This window comes from Aquarana catesbeiana, linkage group LG01, assembly GCF_042186555.1.
Source record: "Aquarana catesbeiana isolate 2022-GZ linkage group LG01, ASM4218655v1, whole genome shotgun sequence".
NCBI classification, from domain to species: domain Eukaryota; kingdom Metazoa; phylum Chordata; class Amphibia; order Anura; family Ranidae; genus Aquarana; species Aquarana catesbeiana.
Window position 1 is genome coordinate 523969991 of NC_133324.1, and position 17476 is coordinate 523987466.

The 17476-nt window shown below is 43.5% G+C and overlaps 1 protein-coding gene across 17 annotated transcripts in view; it reads right to left on the reverse strand.

Moving 5' to 3' along the window:
- The window catches only part of PTPRS (protein tyrosine phosphatase receptor type S), a 744226-nt gene that overhangs the window by 37035 nt on the left and 689715 nt on the right, over positions 1 to 17476 (reverse strand). For all 17 annotated transcript variants that reach the window (XM_073594561.1, XM_073594552.1, XM_073594489.1 and 14 more), the window contains 2 exons: positions 11061 to 11239; positions 10850 to 10976 (listed from right to left, as the gene is read on the reverse strand). In XM_073594561.1, the coding sequence (XP_073450662.1) occupies positions 10850 to 10976; positions 11061 to 11239 (306 nt within the window). The remainder of the gene's footprint in view (positions 1 to 10849; positions 10977 to 11060; positions 11240 to 17476) is intronic.

Here is a 17476-nt window from a genome sequence, read left to right on the forward strand (position 1 = left end):
GAAGGAAACCCAAAACCAGCTCTAGAGGAAATTGTGAAGCAACTGTTTTGCGGGTAGAGTAAGTTTAACCTTTTTGCTCTGGTAATCATTGCCTATAGTACAGAAAGTGATGAGAAATTCAAAATATTAGAGTTGTCAGGTAGGTTTAGGAAAATCTTCCAATGGGTAAGTGGTTTGAGTGGCAACTATCCAAGAATGGAATTTCCCTCACTTTGAAGAATTTCTTCTCAATTTCAATTGAATCTTCAGGAGAAGAAGAAAAGGCAGACCTTTCCAACAGATCACAAGCAGCGAAAAAAAAGCAGCAAAAAAAACCAAACTGACGATTTTCAACCTTCTACAAACAAAATATGGCGAAATATACACTTGAAATTAGATTTACATGTCTCTTGGAGACTCACGCATATCAAAGTTATTATGGAGTGTTTTGTTGATACAAGCTCTTCGGACTGTACCAGAGTCCTGGTTTCTGAAGCTCCAAGGTTGAGAGGTATAAAACCACACTGCAGAGAAAAGTAGGGAGAGGTGAAAACAGCACAATAGGTGGTGTTTAAAGAGGAGTTATTAGCCATTTTTGCTTTTGTAAATAAAGATCTGCCCTTACCTCAGGCAGTACTGACACAGTGACGCCAGCACTACCTGATGAAAACTATAGAGGGGTGCTTCAAAGAGAACGGCCTACTCGCATGGAGCTGACTGAGGAGTTGGATCTCCTCTGCAGGAAGTTATCTGCCTTTGTGCCAAAAGCTGCATTAAACAGCAATACAAATCTCCAAAAGATCAGGGAGTGAACCACGGCAGTGGAGGGAAGGGTGAGCGACGTAGCGGCCTGGCTGTATCGCAATGAGCAGATTCTTCGTTGCCAAGGCCGAGAAAATGGAGCAGGATAAACCCTGTTTGGTAGTTGAAATGCTGGGAAGTATAGGGCGCTAAATTCCTTTCTTTGTTCATCATTCTGAAGAGGAACTATAAACGTTAAACATTACACAGTGAGTGACTAACGCAAAAAATATCTTTATTTTTTTTTCATTACTCACTATCTTCACCACTAGCAACGGCCAACACGGGTGACGCTACCGTGTCGGGTGCATGTGAGTTATGTGAAGTCATGGGTTACATGGCTACCGTTTCAATGCTCAGTTGGCATAAAAGGACAGATGGATCGTATACCAGTAAAGAAATCACTAATTAACCACAGGTGCCTTGAAACACAAACGTCCATAGATGGATGTGAATGTCCAACCGCACAGGAGGTGTAAGTACTCCAAGGGGTGGTGATGGTCTGATGGTTGTCAGAAAACACCTGGCATCATACAGCGACTTCCCAACCGAGAAACTGGGTCCCAATGGGTCATTCAGAGAAAGTGCAAAAAAGCCTCTTACCAGATCCTGTGGATTCCCATGTCAGCGACAGGGAATCGCATGCGCAGTTTGTCACAAATGACGTGGAATGGGAGCTCAGGAATCGCCAATCCCTTGGATTGTGGTCTGTATGGATCTCGGCCGACAACCGGATGGGTCCTCACAACGAACCGTCCTCACACCGAACCGTCCCAGCGTGCATCAGAAGTTTCACAAACGGTCCCCCGAAAGGAGCAGTTGGAGGGACTGAATCTCATGCGGTAAATGTGGAAACAAAAAGAATGTGCCTCCACATGGTGCAGATAAAAAAAGGGGTGTTTTTATTGACAAAAACGACCATATACAAATAAAAGCGTGATCACGGTGGATAAAAACAAATGGGCAACAAGGAGAGTGGTGTATGTACCCGACGCGTTTCGACCTAGGGGTCTTCAACAGGGGCATAGACCACTCACTCCAAGTTGCCAAATATATATAATAAAATTATTTAGAGAAGGACCAATCACAAGGGCTGAAAAACCGGGAGATTTGATTGGGTGAATACAATCACATGACTTGCTTGGATGTCTAAACATGAAAATCATACACAATTTCTATATAAGTAAATGAATGACATTAGGGTGAAGCCCAGGAGACTGTATAAAGGTCTACCAGAAGAAAAATATATAGCTCTATGATCTCTCTAACAAAAATAAAGCATTTAAAGATTTAATGAAAACAGCACTCCTCTGCTGACAGTCCGGCAGAATGTATCGCCCTGTCGGCCAGAGGAGCCAATCCTCAATAAGAAGACAAAAGATGTTAAGTGGAGCTGATCAATAGGTGGCTATGTATTAGCCGGCCTCTATCCCTGAACGCCCACATGACCAGTCTGTGTAGGAAATGATGTCGCGTCCGTGGGCGTGTCCGACGTTTCCCTCTCACTGCTGTACGTACAATCCGTACACCGCAGAGGGATGGGACTTAAATAAACCTAGCGTCCCGGCAATGCAATCCAGCAAGCAACGGACGCTAAATGAGACAAAACAGCATCCCTATGGTGTATGTGTACAAAAATGTGCTATGCAGCAGACCGGGACCCGATGACCCGGAAGTGTGCATAGAACTCCTGTGAACCGGAAGTGTATGGGAAGTGGGGACACATATAGTGAAATATAATGTGTTTGGGAAATGACTGGCTGAAGTGAAATCGCATAAGTGTGTAAGAAAAAAAAAAAAAAAAAATACTGGAGTGACATTGTAAATGTCTCTTAAAATCCATATGTGTTTTGGTGGGACTGAAATAAAAAAATATTAAAAAATATGCGCTAGGGATTTTAAATAAAAAAGAAAAAAGTTTTCTAGTCCCACAAGTCCCACGCATTCCAGCTATCTATTATCTTCCTAAAGTCCATAAGGACTCAGTCAATCCCCCTGGCAGACCCATTGTCAGCGGGATTGACTCAGTCACAGCCCGTATTGGTAAATATGTAGATTTTTACTTACAGCCGTTGGTTCGTTCCACGCAGTCCTATCTCAAGGACACTAGAGACACCATTAGATTACTGGAACCTGTTTCGGTTTCAGAAGGGATGCTTCTAGTCACAGCAGATGTGGCGGCACTTTATACGTGCATCCCACATCACTTGGGCTTTGAGGCGGTGGAGAAACACCTATCTAGAGACAACAAGCTCCCTTCCCTTCAGCGTAATTTTATTATGCAATTACTCATATTTGCAACGGAACACAATTATTTTTGGTTCCAGAATCAATTTTTTCTACAGAAGAGGGGCGTGGCTATGGGGGCCAAGTTCGCCCCCAGCCTCGCCAACCTCTTCATGGCCCAGTGGGAGGAGGATGTCGTCTATGCGGCCCAGAGATCCGAGTTGATCCTCTGGGCCAGGTACATAGACGACATCCTCTTCCTATGGGATGGTGACCGTACATCACTTGACAGTTTCATGACCAGTCTCAATTCTAATGATAGAGGAATATCTTTGAGCTATGAGGCCAGCTCTACTAGTGTACATTTTTTGGACCTTGAAATATTTGTGGTGGACAAACATTTGGAGTTCCGCACGTATTTCAAGGCCACCGACCGGAACGGATTCATTCCTATTGACAGTTGCCATCAGGAGCAGTGGCTCAAGTCCGTTCCCCGTAGCCAATTTTTGAGACTACGACGCAACTGTACCAATGCTATTGATTTCCAGTCACAATCGCTAGTTCTGAGAGATCGATTTATTGAAAAAGGTTATGATCCCAGACATCTAGACGAGGAACTCAATAGGGCACTATCCACTGATAGAGAATCCACTTTGATAGAACGCCCCAAATCTACAGCTGAACCTATGCACAAATGGGCTTTCTTCACCACTCACTCCATTCAGTCCAAACAAGTGAAAGCTATATTCAAAAAGCACTGGAAGGTACTTTTAAATGACAATCTACTTGGGTCAGTTCTTCCTGAACGGGCGGCTGTTGTATTCAGGGGAGCACGGTCCATTCAAGGACAGATTGCTCCGAATATAATAGACCCCCCCAAAAGAGTTTCATTTTTTCAGGAATGTCAGGGTTATTACCCCTGCCGTAGATGCAATGTCTGCCTCCACAACATTCGAGGCAGACAAAAAAGTACCACTTTCCAATCCACAGTCACCTCCCTCACTTACCAGATGAAACACTTCACAACTTGTACATCACAATACATTGTCTACCTCATTACTTGCCCCTGCCACAAACAGTATGTTGGGCGTACCATCAGAACTTTCTCTATACGAGTTAATGAACATGTGGCAGGTATCAAGAAAGGCAAGGACAAACATACAGTTCCCCGTCATTATCTGGAACACCATAATAAGGACTCTACCGGGACTTTATTCCAGGTGATCGACAAATTTGTCCCACATTGGAGAGGAGAGTCCCGCCTCCGAGGAGTGTCACGCCTCGAGACTTATTGGATATGGGAGTTGAGGTCCTATTTCCCGTTAGGTTTAAACGTGGAGTGGGACCTCAACTCCTTCATCAACCAATCCTAAATTCCTTCTACATCTCTATGCATGTCCCTCCCTCCCTTTATATTTTATATTTTTTACTTCATTATTTCAACATTTTTTCTCCCCCCTCCCCCCCTCCTCCTTTTTTTTTTTTTTTCACCTATATTCACAAGTTGGTACACAGCTTATATATGGTGTACCTAGAGGGTTATCTATTCACCCAATTGAAATTGGTCCAATCAAAATTGACCCATTCGGTCTATGCTGATGACTTTTTGCAGTCAAGGGATCATAAGGTTGACTGCCAGATATTTGGGTCACCTTACAAATCCACACATTCCCTTCACATATATATTCATTTTAACACATTTTACAATGTGCGTTCCGGAGAATTTGTGTTCACATAATTTAATATTTTTTTATTTCAGTCCCACCAAAACACATATGGATTTTAAGAGACATTTACAATGTCACTCCAGTATTTTTTTTTTTTTTTTCTTACACACTTATGCGATTTCACTTCAGCCAGTCATTTCCCAAACACATTATATTTCACTATATGTGTCCCCACTTCCCATACACTTCCGGTTCACAGGAGTTCTATGCACACTTCCGGGTCATCGGGTCCCGGTCTGCTGCATAGCACATTTTTGTACACATACACCATAGGGATGCTGTTTTGTCTCATTTAGCGTCCGTTGCTTGCTGGATTGCATTGCCGGGACGCTAGGTTTATTTATTTAAGTCCCATCCCTCTGCGGTGTACGGATTGTACGTACAGCAGAGATGAGTGGGACGTTTGCTCTCCGATTGGCCCAGTGAGTCATGTGAGAGGGAAATGTCGGACACGCCCACGGACGTGACATCATTTCCTACACAGACTGGTCATGTGGGCGTTCAGGGATAGAGGCCGGCTAATACATAGCCACCTATTGGTCAGCTCCACTTAACATCTTTTGTCTTCTTATTGAGGATTGGCTCCTCTGGCCGACAGGGCGGTACATTCTGCCGGACTGTCAGCAGAGGAGTGCTGTTTTCATTAAATCTTTAAATGCTTTATTTTTGTTAGAGAGATCATAGAGCTATATATTTTTCTGCTGGTAGACCTTTATACAGTCTCCTGGGCTTCACCCTAATGTCATTCATTTACTTATATAGAAATTGTGTATGATTTTCATGTTTAGACATCCAAGCAAGTCATGTGATTGTATTCACCCAATCAAATCTCCCGGTTTTTCAGCCCTTGTGATTGGTCCTTCTCTAAATAATTTTATTATATATATTTGTCAACTTGGAGTGAGTGGTCTATGCCCCTGTTGAAGACCCCTAGGTCGCAACGCGTCGGGTACATACACCACTCTCCTTGTTGCCCATTTGTTTTTATCCACCGTGATCACGCTTTTATTTGTATATGGTCGTTTTTGTCAATAAAAACACCCCTTTTTTTTATCTGCACCATGTGGAGGCACATTCTTTTTGTTTCCACATTTACCGCATGAGATTCAGTCCCTCCAACTGCTCCTTTCGGGGGACCGTTTGTGAAACTTCTGATGCACGCTGGGACGGTTCGGTGTGAGGACGGTTCGTTGTGAGGACCCATCCGGTTGTCGGCCGAGATCCATACAGACCACAATCCAAGGGATTGGCGATTCCTGAGCTCCCATTCCACGTCATTTGTGACAAACTGCGCATGCGATTCCCTGTCGCTGACATGGGAATCCACAGGATCTGGTAAGAGGCTTTTTTGCACTTTTTCTGAATGACCCATTGGGACCCAGTTTCTCGGTTGGGAAGTCGCTGTATGATGCCAGGTGTTTTCTGACAACCATCAGACCATCACCACCCCCTGGAGTACTTACACCTCCTGTGCGGTTGGACATTCACATCCATCTATGGACGTTTGTGTTTCAAGGCACCTGTGGTTAATTAGTGATTTCTTTACTGTTTCACCATTATAAAGACCTATGTTCCTTTGTACATGCGCTGCATTTTTCTATATGCCTATTTTGTTGTTTTTGTCAAAGCAGCAGCTTTTTATTTATTTCACTGGTTAGCGCGGTGTTTTCTATTTACCTCTTGGATCGTATACCATACAGCCCCTGGAAGGTTCTGGCTATGTGTGTTTAATCATGGCTAGATCCAGGGCATTCATCTATCTCTGTTTATGTTTTCTTTTCTACTGTTCTGCCGTGCAGTTGCGCGAGACTTTCCATCTTTTACGAACACTGTTTCCAATGCACAGCCCCCCTGCAGGGCAAATGCTTTTTGATGCAATATAATCCACTACACTCGGGCCATCATGCAGTCCAAGTCAACCTGATCTCTAAGAGTCAGATGGCTCACAAAGGGTCCATTTTCAACATATTTCTAACTGTATGCAATGTTGTCCACACCTATAGTATCGTGGAATGTCCGAGGAATGAATGACCCCCTGAAAAAGGACCATGATCTCCTCATGTTTACGCAAATTCCACCCCGCCATCATTGGCCTTCAGGAGACTCATCTCCTGAGAGACAATGTGGGGTGTTTGCAATACACCTGGGTTTGCAATACACCTGGGTCATATCACTCCAGTCACTCCGCGTATTCACGTGGGGTGAGTGTATTGATACACAAAGCATTGGTATACCAGGAACTTGATTCGATGGTGGATGCTTCTGGTAGATTTGTCTTTAATTACTGTAAACTGTATACTTTAACATTGCTGCTAGCTTTTATATATATCCCACCCCCGTTCTCACGGGATGTGTTACAGTTGTTGCTGACGTACCTGTCAGGTAAGCCTGATGTCCCAGTGCTGATTATGGGAGATTTCAATTGCTATCTAGACCCTAAATTGGATAGACACCCCCCGGCCCCTCCCCCTAGGGGTAGCAGGGGTACTGCGTTGAGCTGCCTACTGGCGGAGGTGGGCTGGACAGACATATGGTGCATACGTAATCTGGGCGCGAAGCAGTTTCCTTGTTTTCCCAAAACCCACGGCTCATTGTCACGTATTGACCTCAGTATAGGCACGCCCAATATAGGTGATCACACATCCAGGGTGATCACACACCCACCTCGTTGCCCAAGGTGCCTTGGAAGCTTAATGCATTTTGGCTCAAACTGTTCACCTCCCCTGAGCGAATAGCAACCCAAATTGATCGATTCTTTCAATCTCATAGTCACGTTACGGATAAGATCCAAAAATGGGAAACTTTCAAAGCCTACCTCAGGGGGGTGTTTATTGCAGATATAGCTACAGTTAAAAGAAACTCCTCAGCCCTATTGGAACAGGTGGGGGACCAGGTGCGTCAGCTGGAACTATCTAATGTCATGGATCCTACGGACTCTGCAAGGGAGGCATGGATTTCGGCCCAGGATTCTCTGGACCCGCTTGAGATCCTCAACTGCAAAACGCAAGCGATTCTTCACCAAGCTGGCATTTTATGAGGAAGGGGAGAAAACGGGACACCTACTGGCAAGGATAGCTAGGTCGCAGCAACAGTCCCCGGCAGTTGGAGCGATCCGCGCTGCCAATGGCAGGGTGGTTAATGACCCAGAATACATTATATCTGAGCTGGCATCCTTCTACAAAGACCTCTACAGGGTGAGGGATGGCTACTCAGATACTGATCTTGAAACCTGTCGGGGATTGAGTTACCCTCTCTGTAAGAGGAGGCCAGGCAGCAGCTGGAGGCCCCTCTGACCTTGGAGGAGCTACAAAGAACGGCATGCTCCTTTCCCATGTGTAAAGCGCCGGGGAAGGATGGCATCCCCATGGAGGTCCTTACTCAATATGGTGAACAGATAATGCCACACTTACTAGAAGTATTTAATGCCTCCCTCGAGGAGGGACATCTACCGCCCTCAACCTCAATGACTAGAGCAAACATAATCCTGCTGCTGAAACCCGGGAAGGATCCGGTTGACCCAGGTTCCTACAGGCCTATATCTCTCCTTCAGAGCGATGTTAAAATCCTGGCTAAGGTCTTGGCGCTGTGGGTCAACCGGATCATAGCATCTATAATACACCCTGACCAGGCAGGCTTTATGCCGCAAAATCCACAGCCACTAATCTCAGGCGCCTGTTTCTAAACATGCAGCTGCAGGCAATGGGGAAACAGGGCTCTGTTGTCCCTAGACGCCAATAAGGCATTTGACAGTGTTGGCTGGCGATACCTATGGGCGGTGCTGTCCAGGTTTGGGTTTGGAGATCGATTCATAGCCTGGGTTAACCTGTTATATGCCTCCCCGCAGGCGACTATCAGGATGTCCGGCAGGATGTCTCATGCGTTCACTTGGGCAGGGGCACAAGGCAGGGTTGTCCCCTGTCTCCCCTGCTCTTTGCCATCGCTATTGAGCCACTGGCGGCTGTGGTGAGGACAAGCCAGGGGATTACAGGATTTAGGTTTGGTGACCTTCACGAGAAGATTATGTTATATGCCGACGACATGATGCTTTTCCTGGGGGACACCACTGCTTCTTTGGCTGAGGTGATCACCATTATTTCATGATTCAAGCACTTTTCTGGCCTGACGATCAACTGGTCCAAGTCGGCCCTGATGGTGCTAGATGGGGAACAAACGGTGGATCTGCCGGATTCCTGCCCGATCCCGGTGGTAACCTCATTCAAATACCTGGGAATACAAATATCACCTAAACTTGCGGACTATTGCCATTTAAATATACACCACTTACTGTCTAGATTTAGAGACAAAATTAACGCTTGGAATAATCTTAAACTTTTGCTGGCAGGTAAGGCAAATTTAATAAAAATGATACCGTTGCCACAGCTACTATATTTCCTACACAATTGTCCGGTTGTGCTCCATCTGAAAATCTTTAGGGTGGTTAACACCCTCTTTAGACGTCTACTATGGAACACAGGCCCCCCCAGAATTAAATTAGAACAGCTGCAGAACCCTAAGGATAGTGGAGGATTGGCAGTGCCTAACCCTTGGCTGTACTATATCGCGGCCCAAATGCAGCATCTGATTCCATGGCCCAGGATCCGGCTGGCTCATCGGCACGGCTGCTACTAATTGGATCTGGAGCGGAGAGTATTCCGATGGGTTTGGAGGCTCAGATGTTCCACAAATCTAACAAACAGACACCCACCTTCACTTTAATCCAGAAAATCGGGAATAAGGGTAGACAACTACAAGAGGTGACTGGCTTTACGGAATATAGTCCGATATGGGGAAATCTCTCCTATGTCGAACTAGCAAAACTAAAACAGGGACCCAGATGGTGCCCCTTTGGTGTGACTTTACTTTTGCACATATTTCAGAACGGCAAGTTAATGTCATTCTCTGAACTACAAGCCAGGTTTAACCTACCTACTACTATGTACTACCCTTATCTCCAGCCCTAACATGCAGTGGGTGCGCAGGGAGACGCTACCCACTGGACTATGTCGATCACCCCCATTTTCCATTTATTGCAGACCAGCGCGGAAACTAAAGGGATTATCTCACATTGCTACCAGATGCTATTTTCGCATCACTTAAAAGCTCACCCAACTAAGACACCATCCCTATGAGAAAAAGATGTAGGTCCACTCACGGGTGACCAATGGGAGGAAGTCCTGCAATCAATCAATATATGCTCTCTCAACGTGGTTCAAAAGATCTCCCAATTATATATAGTACTTAGAGTACACTACACCCCACTTATATTATATAAAATGGGTAGGCGGCCGGATTCTCTATGTAGCAGATGCAGGCGAAATCAAGGTGATCTCATCTACTTACTCTGGGGATGCCCAAAACCCCATAGGTACTGGAATGAGGTGCTTGGGACGCTTTGCATACTAGGGGTCCTGGAGGAAGTTGACCTGGAGGAGGTGACTAGAATAGCACTCTCTAGGGCATTGTTCCAGGCACGCAAAATTATTCTGATTGGCTGGAAATCGGTCTCCCCACCCTTAGTGGCATCCTGGATAGCATATATGGGAAATTCCTTGGTTATGGAAAAATACATTTATCAACACAGGGGTAGCCCTGGCAGATTCAAAAAAATTTGGGCACCGTGGCTGGAAACCCCTGGACTAAGTCCCAGAGAATTGGTAATGACTAGAATGTTGCAATGCCCTGCGGAAGGACCATAAAGGTTTAGTGATGGACAATAGCCAGATGTATGATATGTATTAGTATGTTGGGAGGAATGTACTTTTTGCATGAAAGTGTATTAATATGTGTTGCTTGTGCATTGGAAACTGTGTGAACTTGTTCAATAAACACCTTTTTGATAAAAAAAAAAAAAACAGCAATACAAGCTACCGCAGGTGGCTCATCCTGTAGGAACTAAGTGCTGCATTATATTCTATTTTGTCTGGAGCTGGTTCAGCTTTAAACAGCAAAGACGCTACAAAATCATTTTACTATGTAAAATATTCCTCTTATTTTCATTCATTCTGAACTTCATGCAATGGTGCAACCATATCTCAAACCTCCTATTATTTATTAATAAAATGCATCTTATAAGATTTTGCAGTAGTAAGTATGCAGTTATAAAGGAAAACACTTACTCTGCCAATCTCTCGAAGTTTTGTTAACATTACAACAATTGTGGAGTTATTTTCCCAAAGCATCCTCCAGAAATCTTCTGTGGTTTCTGCAAGAGGTCCTTGTGTTGCAATATAGGCTTTTTGTTGTCTAGAAAATGCAAAGTTACATATTAGTGTTTGCACACAAATATCACACAGCTATTTTTTTTTTTTACACTAAAAGATGCCATACCTGTATCCATCTATAAAGCTGGCATTAATATAATCTGAACCTTCCACTCCTCTGATTGGCTGCAGGCAAACTCTTGTGGTCTCATATGGCATGATATTAACAAGGCGGTTCTTAAATTTGTTGCATGGAAGATTGGCACTGATAAATCTTGAAGTGTGAGCTTTTGAATTGGCAAGGCGCTAAAATACAGAGAATAATTTGTACTTCATTTTACCTTATAAAACAATGAAAACTTATGTAACGATACACAGACACACATGCATACTAAATTTCCTATTATTTGAGCACTGTGTTTTTGTAAACAGTAAAATTAGGATTTTTTTCTACAGCTTACCTGTAAAATCCTTTTCTTGGAGTACATCACGAAACACAGAGCAGCCATAATAACTAACTGGGTTATACGCCACCTATAGGTGAATGGACACTGGCAAACCAAAAAAAAAAAAAAAAACAGGAAGTCCTCCCCTATATAACCCCTCCTACACAGGAAGTACTTCAGTTTTGTAGCAAGCAATAAACTTCCCAGACAAGAGGGGAGGGATCTCTGTGTTCTGTGATGTAAAAGGATTTTACAGGTAAGCTGTAGAAAAAAATCCTAATTTCTTTATCGTACATCACGGGACATAGAGCAGCCATAATAACTAACTGGGACGTCCCCAAGCAATGCTTTTTGAGGTTAGGGAGCCCATTATGACCAAAGAAACACCATCAGAACAACAGGATCTATATTGATGCCTGCAGTACACTCCGTCCAAATGCAACATCCTCCCAACATTCACTTGATAAAACCTAGTGAATGTATGTTCCTAAGATCAAGTAGCAGCCTTGCAAATCTGAGCCATCGATGCTTGATGACGAACTGCCCATGAAGCACTCACTCTTCTGGTAGAGTGTGCCCTTACTGGAAAAGGCGGAGCCTGAACAATCACTTGGCAGATCCACTGAGAAATAGTTGACTTAGATGCTGCCTGTCCCATCTTAGGACCTTCTGGCAATATAAACAGATCTCTCCATAAAGAGGACCTGTCAGGGCTGTGCTATCAAGGGATGTAGTTCAAGGGATGTAGCAATAAAGTTTAATCAAAAAAAAGAAAAAGCTTTAAGTGATTGTAAGGGTTCAATAAAAAAAAATAAAAATAAATATATCATACTTACCTCCACTGTGCAGCTCGCTTTGCACAGAGTGTTCCTGAACTTCGTCTTCTGGGGTCCCCTGGTGGCTCTCGCGGCTCCTTCCCACATCAGATAACCCCCTAGGAGAAGCGTTCTTCCGAGGGTGTTACCTTGCGGGCGTGCTCCTGAGTCCAGCATTTGTGTTCATAGACACGAATGGCGGACTCGGCCCCGCCCCCCGCGTCATTGGATTTGATTGACTGCAGCGGCAGCCAATGGCTGCGCTGCTATCAATCTATCCAATCAGGACACGAGACACCGGCCAGAGCTGGTGTGCTTGTTCCCGTTGCGCAAATTTCAGGGCTCAAGTAAGTATAAGGGGGGCTCGAGGGCGCTGCTGCATTAAAAAAAATGTCACCTTAATGCATAAGATGCATTAAGGTTAAAAACGGCGAAGGTTTACAACCCCTTTAAAGATACAGTGCCGAAAAAATAAATAAAACAAAAATTTTAAAGCACCCCTGTCCCCTCCTGCGCATATGCAAATGCAAACAGGCACATAGGTCCCACACACATACTCAAATGGTGATTGCACCACACGTGAGGTATTGTCACGAACGTCAGAACTCCAGACCTCCTGTGTAACTCTAAACTGGTAACCTGTAAAAGTTTTTAAAGCGCCACCTATGGAGATTTTTAGATACTGTAGTTTGTCACCGTTCCACCGATGTATGCAATTTTAAAGCATGACATTTTAGGTTCCTAATTATTTGGCATAACATCATGTTTTATATGTGTCACCAGACCAGTGTAAGCTAGTGACATTGTTCCTGATTACACCATACCAGTGCAATGTTGCCCCTGCCTGTAATAACCCTGGTCTGTTGATCCCGTTTCTGCCTGTTGCTTGGACTGACCCTTTGACTGTTTGCTGACCATGTCTCTGGCTGTCGCCTGAACTGACCCATCTGCATTTCTGACTATGTTCCTGCGAAACACCAGTCCTAGCAATCCCCTGCAGACAAAGGCACTCCTGGAACCACAGGAATGCATCTGTTCTTCCTTTCTTTAGCCTCTTCTACTTTGTGGCCAGTGAACATGGTATTCCATGCACCAGTGGTCTAGGCTTGCATGGCTTATAAGAACCGTGACTGCTATAGGTGAGTCTACACTAAGCTATATTCCATGACCACTTGTATAGAGGAGACCATTACAGTACATTGGTTTTGATGCAATTGGTTGATTTGTGTGATACACAAGATACAATGTTCGGTATATAATCAGTCTAAAAAGTGAAAAAAGTATCGCCTTGGGAGGAGTAGTAGAATGTGTTTTGGGTTGTAATTCTAAGTATGCCCATGCTGTGTGTGAGAAATTTCTTATTAACCACTTAAGGACTGAGCCTCTTTCTGAGATTTGTTGTTTACAAGTTAAAAACATTTTTTTTCCCCAGAAAATTCCTTAGAACCCCCAAACATTATACATTTTTTCTAACACCCTAGAGAATAAAATGACGGTCGTAGCAATACTTTCTGTCACACCGTATTTGCAAGCGCACTTTTTTTGTAAAAAATACACTTTTTTTAATTAAAAAATAAGACAACAGTAACGTTAGCCCCATTTTTTTTATATTGTAAAACATAATATTACGCCAAGTATAATGATATCCAACATGTCACGCTTCAAAATTGCGCCTGCTCGTGGAATGGCGACAAACTTTTTTAACTTTAAAAATCTCCATAGGCGACGTTTAAAAAATTCTACAGGTTGCATGTTTTGCGTTACAGAGGAGGGCTACAATTATTGCTCTCGCTCTACCGATCGTGGCGATACCTCACATGTGTGGTTGGAACACCGTTTTCATATGCGGGCACTACTCACATATGCGTTCACTTCTGCACGCAAAAAAGTATTTATTTTAATTTTTATTTTTACACTGTTTTTTTTTTTAAATGTCACTTTTATTCCTATTACAATGAATGTAAACATCCCTTGTAATAGAAAAAAAGCATGACAGGACCTCTTAAATATGAGATCTGGGGTCAAAAAGACCTCATATCTCATATTTACACTAAAATCCAATAAAAAAAAATTGGCATTTAAAAAAAAAAAATTAATTAATTAAAAAATGGCCCTTTAAGAGCTTTGGGCGGAAGTGACGTATTGACGTCGCTTCCGCCCAGCAATGGTATGGAGACGGGTTGGGGCCATCTTCCCCTCACTCGTCTCCATACCCAGCAAGTGATCGTTTTTCCACTGTGTTGGTTCTCCAGGACCTACAAAAATGTGACAGGTAGTCAATAAATTAGATGCATTAATTATGCTCCTACAATGGCTGAAGGTGCTCCTTGGATTTTGGGTCCCTCTATGTAACTAGACTGTGAAAAAGTCTTACATATTTGGCATCATCATACTTGGGAGAAGTAGTAGAATGTGTTGTAGCTTGTAATTCTAATGCCCCATACACACGATCAGAAATTCCGTCAGAAAAAACTTGGATGGTTTTTCCGACGGAATTCCGCTCAAGCTTGCCTTGCATACACATGGTCACACAAAAGTTCTCTGAACTCTCGACCGTCAAGAACGCGGTCACATACAACACTACGACGAGCCGAGAAAATGAAGTTCAATGCTTCCGAGGATGAGTCGAATTGTTTCCGAGCATGCATGATTTTTTGAGCATCCGAATTGCATACAGACAAACGCATTTTCGGATAGGAACTTTTTCCGACCAAAAAATAGAGAACCTGCCCTCAATCTTTTGTAGGCTGGAATTCTGCCAGCAAAAGTCCGATGGAGCCTACACACGGTCGGAATTTCTGACCAAAAGCTCACATCCGACTTTTGCTGGCGGAATTTCTGATCGTGTGTACGGGGCATAAGTATGCCTATGATGTGCTTTGGAAATATCTTATTGACAACTTTTATTTTCTTTCCTGCATTTTCCAAAAACTTGTGGCAAAACAATGCATTTTCAAAAGACTCACAATACGTAGTTAGGTTGAAAAAAGACACATCCATCTAGTTCAACCAATAAAAAGGGAAAATTAAAAAACATACAATGCCAAATGCACAATCCTATGCCCACAGTTGATTCAGAGGAAGGCAAAAAACACCAGCAAAGCATGATCCAATTTGCTCCAGCAGGGAAAAAATCCCTTCTTGATCCCCCAAGAGGCAATCGGATATTCCCTGGATCAATTTTGGTAATATCCAGTTATATTATGTACATTTAGGAAAGAATCCAGGCCTTTTTTAAAGCAAGCTACTAAGCTAGCCAGAACCAGCTCTTGGGGGAGTCTATTCCACATTTTCACAGCTCTTACTTTGAAGAAACCTTTCCTTATTTAGACATTAAATCTCTCTTCCTCCAGATGTAAAGAGTACCCCCTTGTCCTCTGTGATGACCTTAAAGTGAATATCTCAGCACCAAGTTCACTATATGGACCACTTATGCATTTATACATGTTGATCATATCCGCCTTAATCTCCTCTTCTCAAGAGAGAATACTGTAAATGCAGTTCCTCTAATCTAGCCTCATAGCTGAGCTCCTCCATCCCTCTTATCAGTTTGGTTGCCCTTCTCTGCACTTTCTCCAGTTCCTCAATATCCTTTTTATGAACTGGTGCTCAAAACTGAACTGCATATTCCAGATAAGGAATTGCTAATGATTTGTACAGGGGCAAAATTATATCTTTCTCTCCAGAGTCTACACCTCTCTTAAAACCTTTCAGAAAATACCTTGTAGTGTTTGCTTAGCAAAATAGAGTCATTTTGTGTTTGCCTCTACTGTCCTGGTGCTCCACGGCCCCCAAGAATATGACAGGTAGTCAGGAAATTAGATGCGTAATTTATGCTTCTTGAAAGCCCAAAGGTACTCCTTGGATTTTTGGCTGCTCTATGCATTTAGGCTGTGAAAAAGTCTCACACGTGTGGTATCCCCATGTTTGGGGTGTAATCATAAGTATGCCTTTGCTGTGTGTGAGAAATATCTTATTAAAATGACAACTTTGTGAAAAAAAATTCTATTTAAAGCGGGATTCCGTCCCTGAAAAAAAAAATTTAAAAGTCAGCAGCTACAAACACTGTAGCTGCTGACTTTAAATAAGTACTTACCTGTCCCGGGTGCCCGCGATGTTAGCCGCCCGAGGCTGACCCGTCCCTCGGCTCTCGGCACCACCATCCTAAGTAAGGGAAACAAGCAGTGGAGCCTTGCGGCTTCACTGCCAGTTTCCTACTGCACACGTGCGAGCAGCGCTCTGTGAATGGCCCTGTGGTGTTCTGGGAACACACACAGTTCCCAGAAGGCAACGGGGCTGCTCACTGAGGAGCAGAACACGCCGTGGAATAGGAAGAGGCAGATTAGGAAGACTGCCTAGCAACAAGGGTTTAGGCAAGTTTAATTTTTTTTTTCAAACTTTTTTTTAAAAATTTTTTCATGCAATTTTTTTTTTTTTTTTTAGGGTGGCCCTCCACTTTAATTACAATTTCAAAAAACTCACCACACCTCTTGCTAAATGCCTCCTTTCCAAAAAGGGGTCATTTGGGTGGAGGGGGGTATTTGCACTGCACTTTCACAGACTAAATAATATACACTGGACATGGGTTATTTTGTCATGTTACAACCAAAAACATACATTTTTGGGGGGGATTTTATCTAATAGACCAACACAAAGTGGCACATAATTGTGAAGTAGAAGGAAAATGATAAATGGTTTTCAAATTTTTTTACAAATAAATATGTGAAAAGTGTGGCGTGCATTTGTATTCAGCCCACCTGAGTCAATACTTTGTTGAACCACCTTTCGCTGCAATTACAGCTGCAAGTCTTTTTGGGGATGTCTCTACCAGCTTTGCACATCTAGAGAGTGACATTTTTGCCCATTCTTCTTTGCAAAATAGCTCAAGCTCTGTCAGGTTGGATGGAGAGCGTCTGAACAGCAATTTTCAAGTCTTGCCACAGATTCTCTGCTGGATTTAGGTCTGGACTTTGACTGGGCCAGTCTAACACATGAATATGCTTTGATCTAAACCATTCCATTGTAGCTCTGGCTGTATGTTTAGGGTTGTTGTACTGCTGGAAGGTGAACCTCCGCCCCAGTCTCAAGTCTTTTGCAGACTCTAAAGGGTTTTCTTCTAATGCCACGTACAGCGGACTTTCCAGCGGACTTTCCAGCAGACTTGGTCTGGCGGACCGGACTCTTTCGGACAATTCGATCGTATGTGGGCTCCAGCGGAGTTTTTTTTCCCAAAAGTCCGACGGACCTAGAAATAAAACATGCTTCAAATCTTTCCGACGGAC